Consider the following 22,189-nt stretch of genomic DNA (forward strand, 5'->3'; position numbering starts at 1 on the left):
GGAATCATGGAAGTCGCAATAGCGCTGCATTCAGAGAGTCGACAGTATGCGAGGAGTATTGAAGGATCAACAAGAGCACATAGAAGCTGAAACTAAGGCCCTAAACAGAGTGCATGATTTTCAAAGAGTAGGGTACGGAGTTTTTCAAAATGTCAGTTACACGCTACAGAAGTACATATGAAATCAACAAGCCAGTATAATATAGTACAATGTTATGGGATCATGAATTCACAATACTTAGATTGCTCATATCATACAGTATTCTGCAATGAACACTTCAGCTGTCAGAACTTTCTTGCAGGCAAGATGGCGATCATGCAAATGATGAATCAGGTGAAGCTGACTGCAGCGTGCCTTACTGCAGTTCCTACCTCTGTTTAAAATCTCTTTGGCATGGGAGCACATTTGAATACAGTAATAAATCTATCATCTATTTAACATTTCAGATGACTGTGTGGTATTCACGTAAGTTGCGCTCTTGTTGAATCCTTCAAGCACCATTATTCGCACAGCCTCCAAGCCCCTATGGAAAGCAAAATCGAGCTGCATAAAATGATCACTTGCGTTACCTTACCTGTCTCCACATGGATCAATATAGAACACCTAAGTATGTCTTTATTAAATTGGCTGAACCAAAGTATCTCTAAGGTACATATTATAGTAAAAACCTCTTCTTGCTCTCTCTTGGTAAAAGGCCGGAGAACAAAATTGGCAGGATCCATCTTCCCCGGTGGTCGTCCAATGCCTGCAAAAATACCATCACAGGAATATCTTAGACTGTGCAGCTGAAGAGCAAAGGACTGACAAGTGGTATACGGTATACCAATTCTTAGGCGTGGAAAATCACGACTTTGTTTCAAATGGTTGATGATGCTTCTCATCCTGCAAATGGTGGGGAAAAGGTAAATAAAGAAAGAAGTTCTTCTCCAAATAATAACAGTAAAGGCAAGGTTCCCAAGTCACTGCCTGTCACTGTCTGTCAAAGTTTCCACAATGATATAGGACCTCTATGAAATTATAGATCAACAGTGTTGGACTCTTTACTTAAAGAATAAGAGGGAGCAACAAACTACAAATGAAGTTGTTACCAAAGCTTAGATGCTGTATTTTTAACAGCTAAGCGCCTAATAATCAGATTCCAAGCATCAATATACACATGCCTGTGTGCAAGTACAGCACAAATCATATGCTCAGAATATCCTTCTTTTAGGTGAACACTACCAACTGAACTATACATGGAATGGATATAAGAAAAGAATTTGCCTCTGGAGTAGTCTTAGTTTAGCATATAAAAGTTTGAGCTGTGCAGCGCCTTGATAATGCACTGTTAAGTATTGTGCGCTCTGAAAAATGTGCACTTCTCTGGTCTGGTAAGCTAATGAATACCAGAACATGGGGGTTGTTCTGCTAGAATCAAATGAGCTGTAAAACTTGAACAATCTTGTTTTCCATAACGAAGCAGAGCTTAGGCATTTCTTTAAGAAAAGTAGATGAGAAATGAAGTACCCATTATGCCCTCCATGCCCACCCTTTGGCAGCAAGCGCAATTTTGCAAATGGTAAATCTAGATCATCATACATCTGCAGAGAAGAAAAAAACAAGAATTAGATGATAGTGATTTTGCGAAGTGACAATGACAATTATAGTGATCTGTGATTAAATGAAGCCACTGAAGAGTTAGTTCATTTACCACAACGACTTGATTAAGTGGTATCTTGAAATATGAAACCAGCTGTCCCACCTATATAATTCAGTGTCACAAAAGATATAAAGAAGGAACAATAGTATTCAAAGATTCTTTCGAATTGTTATACTTACAGACTCACCGCTTGCGTTCATAAAAGTTTGCGGCTTGGCAAGCATGACAGGTGCATCACCAATACGACCTGGATAATAACGGAGCAGTTTTTGCTAAGTGTAGAGATATAGGATATGGGGAAACACCACACACCCTAATGAGGGGGGGAGGGGGGTGACCTTTAATATATAGCATAATGGCTTGGTATACAAGGAATAAAATCAAGTATACATGGAAAGCTATAAATCAGCTATATACATCTATACATTGCCTAATACCCGCCCGCAGTCGTAGCGGGAGGTTCCTGGACGCAAAGACTGAACCTAAAGTCAGTGAACAGCTAAACCGGTAGGCCTTTCATCATGATGTCCGCGAACTGATGGGAGGATGGCACATGAAGGACTCGGACCTGTCCCAAGGCGACGTTCTCACGGACGAAGTGGATGTCAATCTCAATATGCTTCGTGAGTCAATGATGAACCGGATTGGCTATCATGGAGACAACACTCACATTGTCACAGTAGACAATGGTGATCGAAGCAAGGGGAACATGGAGCTCCTGAAGAAGCCGTCGAAGCCAACAACACTCGGCAACAGCGTGAGCCATAGCCCTGTATTCAGCCTCAGCACTGGACCGGGACCAAGACATCAGGTTGTCCCCAAGATAGACGCAGAAGCCGGAGGTGGAGCGTCAAGAGTCCGGGCAACCAGCCCAGTCCGTATCGGAGTAGGCGGTCAGGGACTGGACAGGGCCGGTGCCGATGTGGAGCCTGGAGGACAGAGTGCCCTTCACGTAGCGCAGGATGCATTTGATCAGCGCGAGATGGGGCTCGCGGGGATCATGCATGAAGAGGCACACCTGCTGAACCGCATACGTCAGGTCGGGTCGAGTCAGGGTGAGGTACTGGAGGGCCCCTGCAAGACTCCTGCACTCAGAGCCATCCTTGAGCTTGTCGTCGTCGGTCGCCGCGAGCTTGTCATGAGTGTCAATAGGAGTTGCTGTAGAGTGACACTCAGCCATGCCGACACGCTGGAGAAGGTCCAAGGCGTACTGTCGCTGGGACAGGAATAATCCGTCGGGGGACGTGACGAAGATGCTGAGGAAGTAGTGAAGATCACCAAGGTCCGTCATGGCGAACTCAGAGTGAAGGCGAGCCATGATGTGCTGGAGTAGTGTCGAGGATGAGGCGGTGAGGACGATGTTGTCGACGTAGAGCAGCAGCTAGGCGAGGCTCGTGCCCTCCTTGTAAACAACGAGGGAGGTGTTCGAGGTGGAGGCGACGAACCCGAGCTGTTTGATGAAGGAGGCGAACCGCTAGTACCAAGCTCGTGGAGCCTGCTTCAGACCATACAACGATTTCTGCAGCAAACAAACACGGTCATGGGCGGCGGGGTCGACAAAGCCGAGAGGCTGCTAGCAGTAGACGGTCTCCTTGAGATGGTCGTGGAGAAATGCGTTCTTCACGTCCAACTGGTGAATCGCCTAGGCACGGGAAGTGGCGATGCTGAGGACGATCCGTATCGTAGCCAGTTTGACAACCGGGCTGAAGGTCTCGTTGTAGTTGATGCCGTGTCGCTGGGAGAAGCCACGGACCACCCAACGCGCCTTGTGACGAGCAAGAGACCCATCGGAGTGGAACTTATGCTTGAAGATCCACTTGCCCGTCACAATATTAGCGCTGGGGGGCCGCAGGACGAGGCGCTAATTATTGTTGTCGACGAGCACCTGAAACTCATCAGATATGGCCGCACGCCAGTTAGGATCGGCCAAACCGCTGCGGTAGTTCGCCGGAATTGGCGAGGGCGACGTCGAGGAGGCTGTGGCCATGAGGTTCCTGTACTGCACCCGCTGGATGGCCCCTGTAGTCAAGCGAGTGACAGGGCGGTGTGGCACAGGAGCTGGCACAGGGGCCCTGGCGCATGAACAAGTGTAGGGGCTTGGACAGGGACAGGCGCAGGAGCCGTCTGAGGGTGATGGCTATAGACGAGGTGGAAGTCGCGCCGAAGTGGGGAGTGGCGACGCCGTCAGACCCGCCTGGTCTGAGCTGGAGCGGGGCGGTCCGGGGCAGGAGGCGCACAACCGGGCCGCAGGCCAAGATGGTGTGACCGTCGTCGGGGATCTCCTGCAAAACAGCGGGTGAAGGCCGCGGCTGCTCAACGTCCGGGAACAGAGCGACCAAGGCAGCAGCAGGAAGACCGGAAGGGCTTGACAAGAGAAAGTCAAGCTGAGACGGGGGGTGGGGTGGGAGGAGAGTGGGAAGGAGGACTCATCAAAGACAACATGCCTAGTGATGATGATGCGGCGAGTGGTCAGGTCGAGGTAGCGATACCCCTTGTGAGAGGAAGGATAGCCAAGGAAGACACGGGCAGTGGAGCAAGGAGCAAGCTTGTGGCATGCCGTGGCAGAAAGGTTGTGGTAGCATAAGCACCCAAAGACGCGCAGGTGGGAGTAGTCGGGGGGCTGTGCATGAAGGAGGCGAAAAGGAATGTCATTCTGAATAGCCGAGCATGGGCACCTATTGAGCAAATAAGTGGCGGTGCTAGGGCTTCGGCCCAATAGGTAGCGGCCATGTAGGAGTGAATCAGCAAGGTGCGAGTCACATTATTTAGGGTGCGGAGGACACGTTCAGCTTTCCCATTCTGCGTAGACGTGTATGGACAAGAGAGGCGTAGGTGAATGCCTCGAGAAGTCAAGAAAGATGTGAGGGTCTTGTTGACAAACTCGGTCCCGTTATCGGCTTGGATGCTCCTAACGGGTAGGCTGCGTGCGGGCATAGGCACAGAAAGCAGTAATATGCATGGCGACTTTGGACTTGTGAGCTAGGAGAAAAGTCCAACAGAAGTGCAAGTAATCGTCCATAATGATGAGGTACTAGCGATAACCAGATATGCTAGCTATAGGAGATGTCCAAACATCACAATGCACTACCTCAAAAGGTGTAGAACTGCGAGAACTAGAATGGGAAAAAGGTAACCGCGCATGTTTGCCTAACTGACATGAATGGCACAAAGTATGAGTCCCTTTATTACAAATAATGGAGGAATTATGTCTAAGAGTATCGATGGCGGCGGGACTAGGATGACCAAGATGAAGATGCCACAGGCTGGAGGTGATGGCGAGGCCGGCGTGGGGTGTTGTGGTGCTGGCGGCTGGAGGTAGGGTGTAAAGGTCGCCAGCACTATTGCAACAAAGAATCACGCGTCTGGTTGGAAAATCCTTGATAGAAAAACCAAAAGCGTCAAACTCTATAGTGCAGTTATTATCCCTGGTAAACTGACGAACAGAAATCAGGTTATGGATTAAGGATGGAACAACAAGAATATTGTTAAGGTGAAAGTGGGAAGTAGGGTGGTAAGGGTGGAGTTGCCACGACACGTGATGGGTAGGGTTTGACCATTACCGACTGTGATGGAGGAATGAATACCATCCGAGGATGCCATGTGGCCGGAAGCATTGAAGTCGACCACCCAGCCATTGTTCTGCAACGCCATCTGGTTGAGGGCAGCAACCAACCTGGCCTGGTCCCATGTTGGAGCCGGAGGGGATGCCTGGAGGGGAGCGAACGCCGTGAGCGTGCGGAGGTGGTCCGAGAAGGCCTGGAGCAGAAGCACGCCAGCCCCCCCGCCGCCCGTCGAGTACTGGACGCCAGCCTGCTGGTGGCTCGGAGCACCATAGGAGCCGCCCCTGGGCTGAAGTAGAACCACGGGCCGGTAGGACGTGGGGAGCTACCGCCATGATGGCCGCCGCCGGCGGGCGCCTGGTAGCCGCTGCCACCCTTCTTCTGCTGCCAATGCTTCTTGCCGCCGTCACCGCCCTTCTTCTGTGGAAGGCCGCCGCCGCCGCTTTGGACAGGACCAGAGGCCGGGTGGCACCCGCCCGTGTAGCCGGAGGACGAAGACGATGAGGCAGTCCCGGCGAGGAGGTCGGTGGTGTTGGAGACCTCCTCCTTGTTGGCGAGGCGAAGCTCCTTCAGGGCGAGCATGTCGCGAGCTTGGGCGAAGGTCGAGAATCCGGTGGTGGAGTTGGCGATGTCATCGGTGGTGTTGGAGTAGCGCAGGTTGAGGCCGCGGAGAAGGTTCAGGACCAGCTGGGAGTCCTGGACGGGGTGACCAATGCCACAGAGAGCGTCGGTGAGGTTCTTCATGCGCTGGCAGTACTCCGAGATGGAGGAGTCCCCCTATGTCATGGAGTGGAAGTCGTGGCTGAGGAAGATCGCCCGGGATTGCTTGTTGGCGCGGAAGAGGCCTTCAATGGCGAGCTAGACAGCTCGGGCGGTCTGCTCGTCATCCTCCATGGCAAGGTCGAGGACGGAGTCGTCGACGGAGCTGAAGATCTAGGAGCGGACGCAGCAGTACGCTTGATCCCAATCGGGGTCGTCAGGACGGGGTGCCATGGTGTCGTCGATGTGCGACTTGAGGCCAAACTTGCCGCACATGGACTTGAAGAAGGAAGCCCACTTGGAGTAGCTAGAGGACTTCATCGTCAACGTCATATGGACGTGAGATTTGATGGAGATCGTGGCATAGGGGTGGACGACGGCCGGCGGCGCCGGCAAGGAGGGAGCCGGAGCCAAGCGCAGGCTCAGGGCTGGCGCTAGTGGCGGGCGTGGTGGTGGCGCCAGAGGCCGGCAGGGTGCCGGTGCCGGTGCCGGTCGCCGACATGGGGACGCCGGTGGGCAGGAGGCTGGCGGTCAGGGAGGATTCGGTAGAGGAATCTGGAGCCATGGGAGGAGAGGTGGAGCACCGGCGCACAAGAGAGGGGCGCCGCCTAGGGTTAGGCGCGCCTGGGAGGTGGAGAGGAGCGGAAAGAAAGTCCCAGGACAGATTGATCCCAATCTCGTGATACCACATAGAGAGATAGGATACGGGGAAACACCACACACCCTAATGAGGGGGGTGACCTTTAATATATAGCCAATATGGCTTGGTATACAAGGAATACAATCAAGTATACATGGAAAGCTATAATCAGCTATATACGGCTATACATTACCTAATACTAAGAATGCTTTCTGGAATGTAAATAATTTCAAAGAACTAATGACACAACTATTTGTCATTTATTTTGCTCACTTCGAACGCATATACTCCAAGCCTGGGCGCAATGCATCACAGCACCACCTAAGTACAAGCATTTGTTCCTTGTTTGCTACCCTCTCACCGTTACAATCTACACCCTCGACACTTCCCCTCAGGCATCAACCCATCACTGTGACATATTTTATGTTCAATATTCAGTTGTAGAGTATCCTAAACATATAAGTTCCTTCATAGGCAAATACTTAAGAAACCACAAGTTGCGAGGACTCTTTCAAGTTGCAACAAATTTGGTTGCAAAAGGAAGTGAGCGAAAACAATAACAAAAATTTAGCTATGGAATCAAGATTAGCACCACAGCCTTCAACACATACTTCAGCATGCAAACAGAAATACTTAGTGTGAGTGTTACCTTTCCCAACCATTGCCTTGAACTGCATACTGCTGAGAGGTATACCCTCAGCTTCTGATATAACATCAATCATCTCGAATCCAACCTGAGAATAATCAGATATGATCTCAACTCTATGAAGAGATTGTACACTGGAGTTTTGACAAACATAATCATTTATGGAAGAGTCGATATGTGTTCTAGTTTTGTTTCACGAAACCAAGCTTAAAACTGTGGTATACAAGTCAGCAGCAAATTTCTCCGCCTGCAAGAAAAATCTCCTCTATGACTACTGAATCCTACATTTTAGTGTTTCTATCTCATTCTGTATACAACAAGAAACCAACTGGGCAATCAAATTTCCATATATCATGTTTCGACATTCTTATATCCTATTTAGTGTCCATACCTGTATCTTCTCGGAAGTTAAAGCCTGCATTTTGGCCGTACAACAACATTTCCCAATACAACGACTCATGGTAACTAGGCAAATCGGCAATTCCACCGTGCAAAACGGTAGCTTTCACGGCGAACAGGGTTGGGCAGGCGGCTTACGTTGTGGCGAGTCCCCTGGTACACCTTCCCGGGGTTCCCCAGCCCGACGAAGAGCCACGGCTTCCGCGCGCCGCCGTCGCCTGCGCCCGCGGCTGATGAGGAGGCGGCCCGGCAGGCGGAGGAGGAGGCAGGCACGCATCTCGTTCTTGCACGGGGAAGTGACAGAAGCGGGGAAGGGAGGCGGGACGCCGAGGCGCCGGGGAGCAGCCGCATCGCCGTCGCTGCCGCCGCCGCCGCAGCTGTACGAGATTACGAGCTGAGCACGGGCAACGTTTTGGGGAGGGGCGGGACGGGCCGGGATTGTCATATTGGGCTTCATAGCTTAGGCCGAGTTGGGCCAACCGCACCAGCTTTCCTTTTCATTTCCAGGGATGATTTTTTAGTTAGATTTTAATATCCTCATTCTTTTAGAAAAGGGTATTTTACGATTGCCACTGTCCCGGTTTTCATTAGAGGCAAAAGATGGGCTGACTTCACCCTTAAAGCAATAAAATGAAAAATCACATTTCTCAAGACTCGAATTCGGGACCAAGAGGATGCAGCACTACTGCTATTGCTTCATATCGAGTCCCGTCTCCGTCTGTATTGGCCCGCCAAGCCTTAGCCAACAGAAGCAGGCCGAAGTTTCTGCGAAACTTGCAGCCTTGCAGGTCTTTTACGTCGAGGTTGCCGATGGATTGATGACCCTCCCGTGCAAAGAACATTCAGTCCGTGAGTTCCCATGTACGCTTTCGCTTTGTGTACCCCGTCCTTTTTTTTTTCGAACCCACGAGTTTTTATTGATATAGTAGAATAAAACTATGGCTATAAGCACGAAAAGAGAAAAAATACTCTCTGGGTAACTCAACTCGAAACCGTCGAAACCGACCGGTTGGATTGGAACATCAACGCGGCCGCACCAATCCACTCGATAACGGTAGCCGACCTAGAACCTAATCGCGGCATCAACCAATGTAGTTGCTGAAACCTCCCGACGTGACCCCGCAATGATCGGAGACTGAGAGAAATAGACCGCACCGCACAAGAAGGCCATCACCATTCGGAACCCTTCGTCATAGTACTACTGCAACATCACACTCCACCTGAGAGAGTGATATCATCAGATCCGGACCTCTCGCAAAATATCTTGCAGTCACCGTCATAATAACACAGACGGGTCCCCCCATCCGCCGTTACTCCTGTCCTTATCAGTCTAGACACGCAGCAGGCTGGAGACGGTATTCTACTGCCCGCCATCCATCGTCGTCAGATCAAACCATTTCCAGGTTCCAACCCGTCAAATGGTTCTCCGTGTATCGATCCACCCATCAGGTGATACAGGTCGTTGACGTGGCAGGTGTGCGTGTGGGTTGGAGTGGGCACCCACGCTTGACGGATGCTCCCGGTTTCGGTCCCGTTGCTTTCACCCCGGCGCGGACGCCGGAGCCGTCTCAGTCCAGTAGCTTTCCTTCGGAGCTTCAAGCCGCGTGCACGATTCCTCTGGCTCTCCAATGCAACAGTCAGTCAAAGCCTTCTCGAATCTTGACAGGCAGGACTCTCCTTGCTTTATCCTCTTCTGACGCGCTGCTAACTTTGACTAATTTCAAGTTCACACTACCGTCAGTTTCCTTTGGTAAGATCAAAATTCAGCGCTTAAATTAAGACCAACAAACGCACTGCTCATTCCGTCTCTGCCAGTCCTCCCATGGAATTCTTCACTTCGAATTCAGCCTTCAGACTCCACAAAAGACGACGCTACCTTGCATTGTACGAGGATATAAAGTGCGTGCCAAGCACGGCTCCATCTCTAGGCAACGCATTACCACCACCATTAGCTACAGACCACCTTGAGCTCCACCTCTCCAGTCTCCACCATGGCCCTCCCCCACGTCGCCTTCCTAACGGCCTCATCACTGCTGCTGCTACTCCTCGCAACCGCAGCCGAAACTGCCTCGGCATCCAACGCCGGCGCCGGCGCCGGTGCCGACCTCTCGGCCCTCCTCGCCTTCAAGGCCCAGGTGGCCGACCCTAGCGGCGTCCTCCGCGGCAACTGGACGGCCGCCACGCCCTACTGCACCTGGGCCGGCGTCTCCTGCGGCCACCGCCACAGGCTGCGGGTCACGGCCCTGGGGCTCCCCGGCATCCCGCTGGCCGGCGCCCTGGCACCCGAGCTCGGCAACCTGTCCTTCCTCTCCACCCTCGACCTCAGCAACGCCCAGCTCACGGGGGGCGTTCCGGCCTCTCTTGGGAAGCTGGCACGCCTCACATATCTCAATCTTTCGAGCAACTTCCTTTCAAACCCTGTTCCGGCCTCTCTCGGCAACCTTGCCGGGCTTCAAGTTCTCGACCTTCACTCCAACAACCTTACCGGTGAGATCCCAAACGAGCTGCACAATCTGCAGAGCATCGTGTATCTTGATCTAAGTAGGAACGAGCTGAGCGGGCCGGTGCCGCAGGGCTTGTTCAACGGCACGTCGTCCCAGCTGAGCTACCTGAGCCTTGCACGCAACAGCCTGACGGGGAACATCCCTAGCGCCATTGGTATCTCGCCAAACCTTCAGGTCCTCGATCTGTCGAGGAACCAGCTTTCAGGGGAGATACCACCCTCACTGTTCAACATGTCTAGTCTGCTAGGATTGTACCTGTCCTACAACAACCTCTCAGGGCTGGTGCCGAGCAACCGGAGCTTCCATCTTCCCATGTTGCAACGCGTGAAACTCCACGCAAACAATCTCGGCGGCACGGTGCCCCCGGGCTTTGGGGCTTGCAAGTACCTGCAGCTGTTCAATCTGGCCTACAACCGCTTCACCGGTGGGATACCGTTGTGGTTGGCGTCCTTGCCGGAGTTGACGGTCATCTCGCTCGGTGGTAACGACCTTTCCGGCGAGATCCCCGCCGGCTTGAGCAATCTTACCGGTCTCACTGTACTAGACTTCACCACTAGTAACCTCCACGGGAAGATCCCGCCGGAGTTGGGGAAGCTCACGCAGCTGCAGTGGCTGAACCTCGAAATGAACAACTTGGCAGGTACCATTCCAACCTCCATCAAAAACATGTCCATGATCTCCATCCTTGACGTATCCTACAATTTACTTACTGGACCTGTGCCACGAATTTTCTTGGGGGAATCTCTTACTGAGCTCTACATTGCCGGGAACGAGCTCAGTGGAGATCTCAGTTTCATGACTGACTTGTCGAGATCCAAGAGCCTCAGATACATCGTCATGGAGAGAAATTACTTTACCGGCAGTATCCCCAACTCTATTAGCAATCTCTCGTCCCTTCAAATCTTTAGAGCATTTGAGAACCAAATAACAGGGCACATCCCAGATATGCTCGCAAATCAGAGCAGTATCTGGTTCCTTGATCTTCGCAACAACCTATTAAGCGGGGAAATTCCGATATCAGTTACGGAAATAAAGAATCTCAAAGCTCTTGACTTGTCTAGCAATGAGTTGTCTGGGACTATCCCCGTACACATTGGAAAATTAGCAAACCTGTTTGGCTTGGGCCTGGCCAACAACAAGCTTCATGGCCCTATACCAGATAGCATTGGAAATCTGAGCAACCTGCAAATCTTAGAATTATCAAACAACCGGTTCACTTCAACAATTCCCATGGGGCTATGGGGCATTCAGAACATCGAGAAGCTTGATCTGTCTGGAAACGCCTTGAACGGCGCTTTGTCGTAAGATGTCGAAAATCTGAAGGCAACAACATATATGGACCTTTCTTCCAACCGGTTCCTTGGCAATATACCAACTTCACTGGGAGTGCTCAGTACACTGACCTACCTAAATTTATCAAAGAACAGCCTCCAAGATCAGGTACCCAATGCAATTGGCAAGCTAAGTAGCATTAAAACGTTGGACCTTTCATACAATGCCCTGTCTGGTACCATCCCAAAGTCCTTCGCCAATCTCAGCTATCTCACAAGCCTAAATCTCTCTTTCAATAGACTCTATGGACAAATCCCAGAGAGCGGTGTCTTCTCAAACATGACACTACAATCATTGGAAGGGAATACCGCACTATGTGGCCTTCCACGCCTTGGGTTCCTACACTGCCCAGATGACGAATTCAACCATCGCCACCGGTTTGGTCTCCTAAAATTTGTGCTTCCTAGTGCTGTAGCAGCCATTGCAATAGGAGTTTGCTTGTTCATCATGATCAGGACTCGCGTTAACAAGAGGCCAAAGGAGCTGCCGCTCACTAGTTTGGAGGCAAACAACTACTACAAGCAGATCTCCTACTTCGAATTGGCTCGTGCCACGAATAACTTCGACAGTGATAACCTACTAGGATCTGGAAGCTTTGGCAAAGTATTCAGAGGCATATTGGATGATGAGCAAATTGTCGCGATAAAAGTCCTTGACATGGAACTAGAAAGAGCCACCATGAGCTTTGATGTCGAGTGCCGCGCGCTTCGCATGGCTCGACATCGAAACTTGGTCAGGATACTCACCACTTGCTCGAATCTGGACTTCAAGGCACTAGTGCTCCAATACATGCCAAATGGGAGCCTAGATGAATGGTTATTCTCCAGTAACCGTCGTGAGCTAGGACTGGTCCAAAGGGTGAGCATCATGTCAGATGTGGCTCTCGCCATGGCTTACCTTCACCATGAGCACTTTGAGGTAGTCCTGCATTGTGACCTCAAGCCAAGCAACGTGCTGCTTGATGAAGATATGACGGCTTGTGTAGCCGACTTCGGTATCGCAAGGCTACTGCTGGGAGAGGATACTTCCATATTTTCCAGGAACATGCATGGAACAATTGGTTACATGGCACCAGGTATGCATCAATCGCCTGCAACTTGATATATACTGCAATTCATACTATCTGTTTTGTGCAATGATCACTAATGTCTCCATTTCCTCTGCTCCAAACACAACAGAGTACGCCTCGACCGGCAAAGCGTCAAGGAAGAGCGACGTGTTCAGCTACGGGGTAATGCTTCTCGAAGTCATGACCGGGAAGAAACCCACCGACGCCATGTTCAACGGAGAAGAAGTAAGCCTCAGGGAGTGGGTGAGCCAAGCTTTCCCATCGAGACTTGCCCATGTCGTGGATCATGGCATCCTTCTTCTAGACGGGGAGGCAGCAAGTAGTGGAGATATCCAACATGCTGATTGGTCATCATCTGGGGAAGAATCTTCCAACGGCTGGAGCTGCATAGAGCAGGTTGTGGACTTGGGTTTACAGTGCTCGCGGGACTCGCCTGAGGAGAGGTTGGCAATGAAGGACGTGGCTGCTAAGCTTGCACGGATCAAGGAGTGTTTGTCATCCTCGAGATGATTTTCTGCACCTGAAGGCAACTGATTCTGCAGCTGACTAGCTGAGTTGGGAATGGTGTAGATCTTGACGTCTCTAGATTTAGTGCTTTGTTCAGATAGATGACTTCAAAGTCTTTATGATTTCAGAAGTTACTTCTTTTTAAAATTTTTGAAAATACTTCTTGTTTAATTTCAGAGTTTACTTCTTCAGATTTGCTAGATCTCAAAGCCCGTGTGTTTGGTGTCAGTTTGAGATATGGCTGTGTGTTTCTGCAGCCGAGCCGAACTCGGCTCTGTCGATATGGCTGGGCCGGAGCCAATACTTTGCTCGTTCGCTTTGGTTGGGCCACGTCAATACGTCATCCTCATCCTCTCCGCTCCACTCGTCTACCGCCGCTGGTGCCGTTTCTTCTTCCTCCTCCTCCGGCCGTCCGGCGGGCCAAATCGGACCGACCATACGGCCATTGCCTGCCACTAACCGCTGCAGGGATGCTATGCTGCGGGCGCTACTCGCTCCAGCTCCTCCAACCCCATCCCTCCTTCCCCGGCGGCGGCACCTGCTCTTGCTCATGCTCCACGGCTTCTTCTTCCACCTCCGGCAACCAGCGCCAGAGGCTCCATCCGCCGGCCGCCCTGTCCCCAAATACCTCCCGCTCCACCGCGCCACTCACCCACCCGCTGGACGGCGACCACCAGGACGAGGATGGTGCCTCCGACGACGGCACCCTCCTGGCGCTCCTCCGCGCCCATGACACCGACGCCGCCTACCGCCTCTTCTCCTCCAAGCCTTCGCTCCTCCCTTCCTCCCCCACCACGGCGTCCCGCCTCCTCGCGCAGCTCTCCTTCAGTTCCAGCAGCCCCGACGCGTTCTCCCGCACCGCCCGCCTCCTCCAGAGCCTCCGCGCCCGCGGCGCCCTCGACCTCCTCGACGCCAACTCCCTCTCCCTCGCGGCCGCGGCCGCCGCCCGCTCCCGCGACGCCCGCCTCGCCCACTCCCTCCTCCTCTACTTGCTCCGCCAGGGGTTCCTTCCCGACCGACGCGCGTACACCGCCGCCGTCGCCCGCCTCACGCCGCCCACCAAGGCGCTCCGCCTCTTCGACACCGTCCTCCGCCACCTGCGACGCTCGCCGCCCGAGCTCGTCTCCCCCTCCTGCCTCCCCGACACGGCCGCCTTCAACGCCGCGCTCAGTGCCTGCGCCGACGCCGGGGATTGCCGCCGGTTCCGCCAGCTGTTCGACGCAATGAGCGAGTGGAGCGCCGCCGCCGATGCGCTCACCTACAACGTCGTCATCAAGATGTGCGCGCGCGCCGGCCGCAAGGGCCTCGTCGCGAACGTGCTGGAGCGCATGCTCTCCTCCGGCATCGCCCCCTGCGCCACCACCTTCCACTCCCTCGTCGCCGCGTTCGTCGGCTTCGGCGACATCCCCACGGCGGAGAGGATCGTGCAAGCGATGCGAGGACAACGCAAGGACATATGCTTGCTGCTCAGAGCCGTCGCCATGGAATGCGACGATGTGCCCGACGCCGAGCAGGGTGCTGCCCTGCTTGACGACATTGTCGCCGGGGCCAAGCCAGAACATGGCACAGACGAGGTGCCGCTGCTCCCCAAGGCTTATCCGCCCAACGCCAGGGTGTACACCACTCTCATGAAGGGGTACATGAACGCTGGCCGCGTCGAAGATGTGGTGACCATGCTGCGCGCGATGCGACGGGAGGCGGAGACGGCACCCGCAAGCCGTCCAGACCACGTGACCTACACGACGGTGGTATCAGCACTCGCCGCCGCTGGCGATATGGCGCGCGCGCATGCCGTGCTGGACGAGATGGCCGCGGCTGGTGTTCCGGCCAACCGGGTCACCTACAACATCCTGCTCAAGGGCTACTGCCAACAGCTGCAGATCAGCAAGGCCAAGGAGCTCTTTGAGGAGATGGTGACGGGCGCCGGCATCCAACCCGGCGTGGTGACATACAACATCCTCATGGACGGGTGCGTGCTCACGGACGACAGCGCGGGCGCACTGGCCTTCTTCAACGAGATGCGGTCGCGGGGCATCGCGCCGTCCACGGTGAGCTACACGACGCTGATGAAGGCGTTCGCCATGTCGGGGCAGCCCAAGATGGCGCACAAGGTGTTCGAGGAGATGGAGCGCGACTCGAGGGTGACGGTTGACAGAGCGGCGTGGAACATGCTGGTGGAAGGGTACTGCCGGCTGGGTCTGGTGGAGACGGCGAAGCAGGTGGTGGAGAGGATGAAGGAGCGCGGGGTGCAGCCGGACGTGGCGACGTACGGCAGCCTGGCCAAGGGCGTCGCGGCGGCGCGCAAGCCCGGGGAGGCGCTGGTGCTGTGGAACGAGGTGCAGGAGCGGTGCCTGGAGGAGGCCGACGAGGAGCTGCTGGGGGCGCTGGCGGACGTGTGCGTGAGGGCGGCCTTCTTCAAGAAGGCGCTGGAGATCGTGGCGTGCATGGAGGAGAAGGGCATCGCGCCCAACAAGACGAGGTACAGGAAGATGTACATCGAGATGCACTCGAGAATGTTCACCAGCAAGCACGCGTCGCAGGCGCGGCAGGACCGCCGCCGGGAGCGCAAGCGCGCCGCCGAGGCCTTCAAGTTCTGGCTCGGCCTGCCAAACTCCTACTACGGCAGCGAGTGGCGGGTCGAGCCTCTGTTGGAAGGTGATGACGACCCAAGCTGAGGCACCAGTCTGTGTCTCTGAGCATGGAGGAAAATTGGGTTCCTTCCGGCAAAATTTTGTCAAACTCACAAAAGGACACACACATCATGCTTCTTGTTGTAAACCTCAGAAAACAGAATGGAATTTATATATTCCCTTTCCTGTACAATGTGACCATCAGTTAGCATCTAATTCACAGAGGAGTGTTTACGAAGTGTTTGGTTGGGTTCAACATCTTTTGATCTACGCAAATCGAGTTATTGTCTTGTGAATTTAAACAAAGTGCTTGGAGACTGGAATATTTATGAGCAAATGTAAGGAATCAGTGCTCATAGCTTAGAAGGGGAATGTATTAGGCAAAATTAAAACTTTAACCTATAGCTTCCACTAAAAAATAAAATATAGATTAGATCATGCTATCTAGATGTGCATCTATGGTTGATCTAGTGAAACTTCCCACCTACTACAAAGAGTTTTGCAACCTAAAATCAATCCTAGCAAATCTCTCCTGGTCAAGGTTTTAGACTCCCCACAAAGGCTCTCGCCAAGCCGGATGAGAAGCTCGCCACAAAGACAAGGCTCACCACTCCCTCTCTTTCGGTCACCTTGACGCCGTCTCCACCACACAGCTTCTCCATGAAGGGTTTCATCGTCCTCCGCACACGATTGTCGTCGCCGCTCCACATCAAGTCCAAGGTCGAAGACTTGCCGATGAGCCATCAAGATCCCAAGGTGTTGGCGTAAAATGGTGGTTCACTCCTAGAACTATTCAAACTCCGATGGTTGCACCGGATGATCCGGTGAATGTCCTTATACATTCATCGGATTCAGATCATTCTCTGAGTACACTTTCGTAAGCACAGGATGTTCCCTGCTTTGTCCTTATATGTTCTCTAACGGGCCGAGCCCGTGGGCCCAACCCGCTCCGATCGGTCCAGCAGACAGCAGGCCACCGACCCCCTTCTTCCGCCAGCCTTTTTCCTTCGCCGGCCCGACCCATCTCCCGTTTCCCTCTCTCCCCCTCTCTTCCTCGCTTGCAGGTGGGCCCCACTTGTTGGGGCCGTCTCCTACCTCCGACCAAGCGCCGCCTGCGTGACGCGCCCCCTCAGTTCCCGCACCCCCTCAGCTGCCCGCGCCACTCAGCCTCCTGCGCGCACGCCGCTCACCCCCTCCAGTTCCTGTCCCACTGAAATGGCCGCCCCACCACCGGCCGCCATTAATGGCGCGGCCGCCCTTTCTCCTCCCACCTGTGCCGCCTCCGCTCCCTCCCTCGCCCCTATAAAGCGCCCGCGCCGCCTAGTGTCTCCAGCCGCCACCGCCTCGCGCCGCCTCCCTGCCGCGCCGCGCGCCGCTCTAGCCCCACCGCCTAGCGCACCAGCGGCGCCGTAGCCCGTGCACCTGACGGATACCGCTGCCGTTGGCGGGTCTCCTGACCGGCGATGCTTTTGGATCGAAACGGATGGAGGAAGAAGAAGACACCGTTTTGTGATGAAGCCCCTGATGATCCTGTAAATCTTTGTCTTTTTTTTCTTGTGTCTTGCAGCTTTACAGAAAAGTCCTCAATCTCTTCGATTTCTTTCAATCTAATCCAAGCCGTGATTCTTTTGCAGATCTAACCCTGAGGTTTCACCTTTTCACGAGCTCTGTTCTCGGACTCTAAGGTATCTTCCTTGCTAGCCCCTGTAGTCTATGGTTAATCGCGAATAGGTCCTTAGAACCTTGTTTAATCAATAGGTTCCATGTTTTAGCTCCATTCAAGTTGCGTTAGATTCATAACAACATAAAATACATGTTAGTAATATTGTCCATCATTGCATGTCTTTAAAAATAAATTTAATATTAATTTGAGGAATGCCTTTTCTTAATGAGAATTTAAGTAGGGTTTACATCAATTTTTCACCATCAATATTAATTTGACTAATTCTTATTCAATTACTTTTATAAATAAAAGTTGATTAGGTTTATCCCAGTTTTCATAAATTAAGATTTAATTGATTAATTCCTATTTATAACCAGTTTTTCTAAATAAAAGATATCTAGTATTATACATCAATTTTCATAAATAAAGTTAATATCCTTAATAATATTATAAATGCCTTTTTTCACGTTAACATGTTTAGTTGAACCCGAAATACAAAGTTCAATTAGATGTCTTATACATGCTCTGAGTTTCTAAAGTTAATTGTTAAATTGGCATAACTCGTCCTTGAATATTTACAAATAAAATATGCTTAAGTTTACCGCATTTTCAATGATTAAATATAACTTGCTTAATTTCAAATAGGGTATTTCTCTGAAATAACCTACGTGCATGTTTTATTTAATTAAAATGGATCAAGCATATAGTTTTTTATTTCTTTTGAAGAATCAAACCTCTCGATAGTTTTGCCTTGTCAACTATAGTTCCATTCTTAGCATTTCTTGCGTTCGTGTGACCTTAGATCGAGCCCTATCCTTTAGTACATTCTTTTAAAGCTTTTCTTTTGTTTTGGTGTGTTGTTCTTAGTTGTACTTGTTTGTTTGCCTTTATGTTTGTGCTGGTGCATCCTTCGAGTAGAAGGATCGCTGTTCGAAAACTTTGAAGATGAAGAGTTTCAAAAGAGCAAGAGCTGAATAGCAGTAAGAGTAACTTGTCATTGGATAAAGACAAGTGTGTCCTTTTGTTTTTGTCCCAATAACTTTAATAATCACTATTGCATATGCTTGCATTTAATTTGATGGGTCCTATTAAGGTTTGCCTAGTTTTTATAATCATTTCTTGTCAACCTAGGTCCTGGGTTTATCATTCTATTGGGTATATGCTTAGCTGCTATACTTAGGTTATGGTGGTTTTAATGAACTTAATGATTAAACTTATTTATGCTATACATTTTCTTAATATAAGATCACAATGCTTAATTGGAACATGGAGAACCACCCAGGAAAATAGTGCAACCACAAGAACTATAATGGCTTTGGTCTTGGATAATTAATTAGAAACCTTAGTCTAGGGTATAAGGGCAAGAGGGGCGGTGGCAGATGGGGTATAACCTGGCCCTTAGACTAATCTGCTCTATGGTAGCTTTGCAGTCTTGAGAGAGGTTTATGCACACTATCGCTTCGGAAACCTTAGCAGGTTACCACTTACTAAGGAATCTTTGTAAAGGTCTTGTAGCGTCCCTATGCAATCACACCTCGGAAATGTGGTATTGTGCCTAATCATAATCAACACAGCATGGTTGGGTCAAAAATTCTTTTGAACTTTTACGTGACTTGTGGGTAAAGATGTGCAACCTCTGCAGAGTGTAAAACTGATATATCAGCCGTGCTCACGGTCAAGAGTGGCCTGGAGCATCACGTGATTAATATACTTAAAGATGGACTTAAATTGTGGTCATGGTTGTGACTTATGCTTATGGTTATGTTTCTATTTAATTGTAGGTTGGTATATACTTATACCTTAGTAATCAGGTGCTAATAAAATTTGACCAACTAAAAATGTTTAATGCAGTCAACCAGTCAGCCTTTCTTTTTTTTTAAACCTTGCATTCATATTTTCTCCACACTTGCTGAGTACGACATGTGCTCACCCTTGCTATAACCAATGTTGCTCAGAAGAAGAAGCTGCTGTGAAGTTGTTGTGAAGATGATGCTTAAGTTCTAGGCATATGCAGCCCCAATCGTTTAATTGTGAAGTTTGGAATCTCCGTTTCCAGGATTTAAACTATGTATCTCTGATAGTCTCATAAATCTTTTTTTTCTTTATGTGATACTGTTGTTGTTATTCACTAATGATGTCACTATATATATGAAACTAGATCCTAGCATATATATAAGTTGCACTTGGTTTTATTTTAAACCGGGTGTGACACTTTCCAGCTGTGACCAACCTAGCAATAGAACCGACAACACAGGTCAGCCATAAGGCCGTAAGCCACTGCAGAAAGAATGGGCCACCCACAAAGAAAGAGAAGTTGCACACGTTGCTTCATGGGATACGATGGCTAGATATTCAATGGACAAAATGTTGACTCCATCCAGAAACAAAAGAACGGAGATGATGGTCCAGCAAGCCAGAAAGCTACCAGCACATCAACTTGCATGCATCTTTAGACTCCAGATACGGTCACCCGAGAACAGGAAATGTGTGTCAAGTTACAGGCTAACCATGATGTGTGGAAAAATGGGGTGCTAGTGTGTCAATCTGAACGCGTGCCAACCTATCAGGATCATCCTGACCGGACCTCCCGTCATCAGTGCGATCTCAGACTGACCTCTCCAGATGGCAAATGTCAGGAGCAGTTGATATTCTTGGGCCCCCGCTTGTTCTTGTTATCTTGTATCAACAGCACTGTGTAGCGAACATGACCTCATTAGATAACAGTTTATGATTTTGGTGATTGAGTGACAATATAGTTATTGCGACTAATGTTGGGATACGAGGTAGGCTACGCTAGCGCAAATCAAAATTTTCTACCGCGTATAACCAGGAAAAACTGCCGTATAAGGATCACGGGATTACCACTCGACGCACTACTGGTGCGGAAGATGTAGATATGCGTCGATGCAGTGAAGACGATCACGTAGTCGTACGTAGTCGATCAACTTAATCGTACGTAGTCGATCACGTCCAGCAGCTCCTCAGCAGCTCGTCCACGTGCACAGCAAGATCGCCTCCGGTGCCGCGGCTCGTCGTGGCTCGTCGGCGGCTCGTCGGCGGCTCGTCCAAGTGCTGCAGGCGCAACACCTCCAAGGTATCCACACGTGCAGGGAGGAAGCGTCGCAAGCCGGATTGCTAGATCCGCGAGTTGCAACAGGCGAGGGCGTGGGAGGCGCGGTAGAAGTGTTTCGCCAAAAAGGTGTAAACCCTAGGGTGCCCCCACCCCTCTATTTATAGAGGTTCCTGATGGGCCTCTGGATCCGAGGCCCATTAGTACTCCTAAACCTAATCCAACTCGGATCAGATCCGAATTGGGCTTCCAGCCCCTTAAGTGTGTGACCCTATGGGTTCGGATACGTATAGACATGGCCCGAGTACTCCTACTCGGCCCAATAGTCGGCAGCGGCCTCTAGCAAGACGTGCCAACTCCTATACGCATACGAAGATCATATCAGACGAACCATCACAACATAATATACATGCTATTCCCTTTGCCTCACGATATTTGGTCTAGCTTCAAGCCGACCACTCTTTCTCGATCCTGTGATTCGGAATCCCTTTGTAGGTTAACTCTTAACCGTACGTAGCATGGCCATGCATTTTCGGATCCGATCACTCGAGGGGCCCAGAGATATCACTCTCAATCAGAGAGGGGCAAATCCCATCTTGATTGACCATGTCTCATAGCATGCTTCTTGACAAACCCGAAAGCTACCTTTATAACTACCCTATTACGGCGTAGCGTTTGATAGCCCCTAAGTAGGTCGATCCACATCTAGAATACATGCGACAATCTCAGATCTAAGGACAAAGCGTATATGTTGTTTAAAGAGAGAACTACTTCTCGTGTTGGGTCAGTCCTAACACATGTCTCCACATGTGTCCACATTATTAGTTCAACATCTCCATGTCCATGACTTGTGAAACATAGTCATCAACTAATACATGTGCTAGTCTAATATTCATGTGTGTCCTCACATGAACTCCGACTAGGGACAACTTTAGAATAACCATACAAGTAAAGAGTTTCACATACAATTCACATAATTGCAAATCAATTCAAGTAGCCTTTAATGGATATTCAATGAACACAATATACAAATCATGGATACAAATGGAATATCATCATCTCTATGATTGCCTCTAGGGCATACCTCCAACAGTCTCCCACTTGCACTAGAGTCAATCTAGAAGGTACCTAATGCCCATAACTCTTACATGCGCATCATGCTTAGCCTGCGGGAGTGGTTTTGTCAACGGATCAGAAACTCCGTGTGTATTTTGCATATCTTGATCTCACCCCGGTTAACGAAGTCTCGAATGAGATGAAATCGCCGCATTACGTGTTTGTTCTTCTGGTGGTTTCCTTGGCTCCTTTGCTTGCGCAATTGCCCCATTGTTATCACAATAGAAATTTAATGGGCTGGACGCATTTGGGAACACACCAAGCTCAATGAGGAAATTCCTTATCGAAACACCTTCCTTCGCGGCTTCCGAAGCCGCGATGTACTCGGCTTCTGTCGTAGAATCGACCACCGTCTCCTGCTTGGAACTCTTCCAACTAACAGCACCACCATTTAGCGTGAACACAAATCCTGATTGTGACTTTGAATCATCTCTGTCGGTTTGGAAACTAGCATCGGTGTAACCTGTTACAACGAGCTCCTCCTGACCTCCATAGACGAGGAACATATCTTTAGTCCTTCTCAAGTACTTAAGAATGTTTTTCACCGCTGTCCAGTGACTCTCACCTGGATCAGATTGGTGTCTACTTGTCATACTTAGCGCATATGAAACATCTGGGCGAGTACTTATCATTGCATACATGATAGATCCAATAG

The 22,189-nt window shown here is 50.7% G+C and overlaps 4 protein-coding genes across 4 annotated transcripts; 3 read left to right on the forward strand and 1 right to left on the reverse strand.

The window, feature by feature from the left end:
- Nucleotides 1–117: 117 nt before the first annotated feature.
- On the reverse strand, nt 118–8,058 carry LOC101780156 (peptidyl-tRNA hydrolase, mitochondrial). Its single transcript, XM_004969573.2, has 8 exons — nt 7,782–8,058; nt 7,248–7,332; nt 1,819–1,886; nt 1,691–1,741; nt 1,507–1,580; nt 824–882; nt 669–745; nt 118–543 (listed from the first exon to the last, which is right to left on the reverse strand). The coding sequence occupies exons 1-8, from the start codon at nt 7,992–7,994 to the stop codon at nt 427–429; spliced, it is 744 nt and encodes a 247-aa protein (XP_004969630.1). The 5' UTR covers nt 7,995–8,058; the 3' UTR covers nt 118–426.
- A 1,576-nt stretch (nt 8,059–9,634) lies between these two features.
- LOC111257351 (receptor kinase-like protein Xa21) lies at nt 9,635–11,452 on the forward strand. Its single transcript, XM_022826714.1, has one exon. It carries the CDS (start codon nt 9,635–9,637, stop codon nt 11,450–11,452), a length of 1,818 nt encoding a protein of 605 aa, XP_022682449.1.
- A 228-nt stretch (nt 11,453–11,680) lies between these two features.
- On the forward strand, nt 11,681–13,255 carry LOC101781910 (receptor kinase-like protein Xa21). Its single transcript, XM_022826793.1, has 2 exons — nt 11,681–12,554; nt 12,658–13,255. The coding sequence occupies exons 1-2, from the start codon at nt 11,759–11,761 to the stop codon at nt 13,056–13,058; spliced, it is 1,197 nt and encodes a 398-aa protein (XP_022682528.1). The 5' UTR covers nt 11,681–11,758; the 3' UTR covers nt 13,059–13,255.
- A 58-nt stretch (nt 13,256–13,313) lies between these two features.
- On the forward strand, nt 13,314–15,941 carry LOC101782309 (pentatricopeptide repeat-containing protein At3g09650, chloroplastic). The gene has a single exon (XM_004969576.3). The coding sequence runs from the start codon at nt 13,526–13,528 to the stop codon at nt 15,728–15,730; it is 2,205 nt and encodes a 734-aa protein (XP_004969633.1). The 5' UTR covers nt 13,314–13,525; the 3' UTR covers nt 15,731–15,941.
- The last annotated feature ends 6,248 nt before the right edge of the window (nt 15,942–22,189 follow it).

Source organism: Setaria italica, chromosome V (assembly GCF_000263155.2).
Source record: "Setaria italica strain Yugu1 chromosome V, Setaria_italica_v2.0, whole genome shotgun sequence".
In the NCBI taxonomy this organism is placed as follows: Eukaryota; Viridiplantae; Streptophyta; class Magnoliopsida; order Poales; family Poaceae; genus Setaria; species Setaria italica.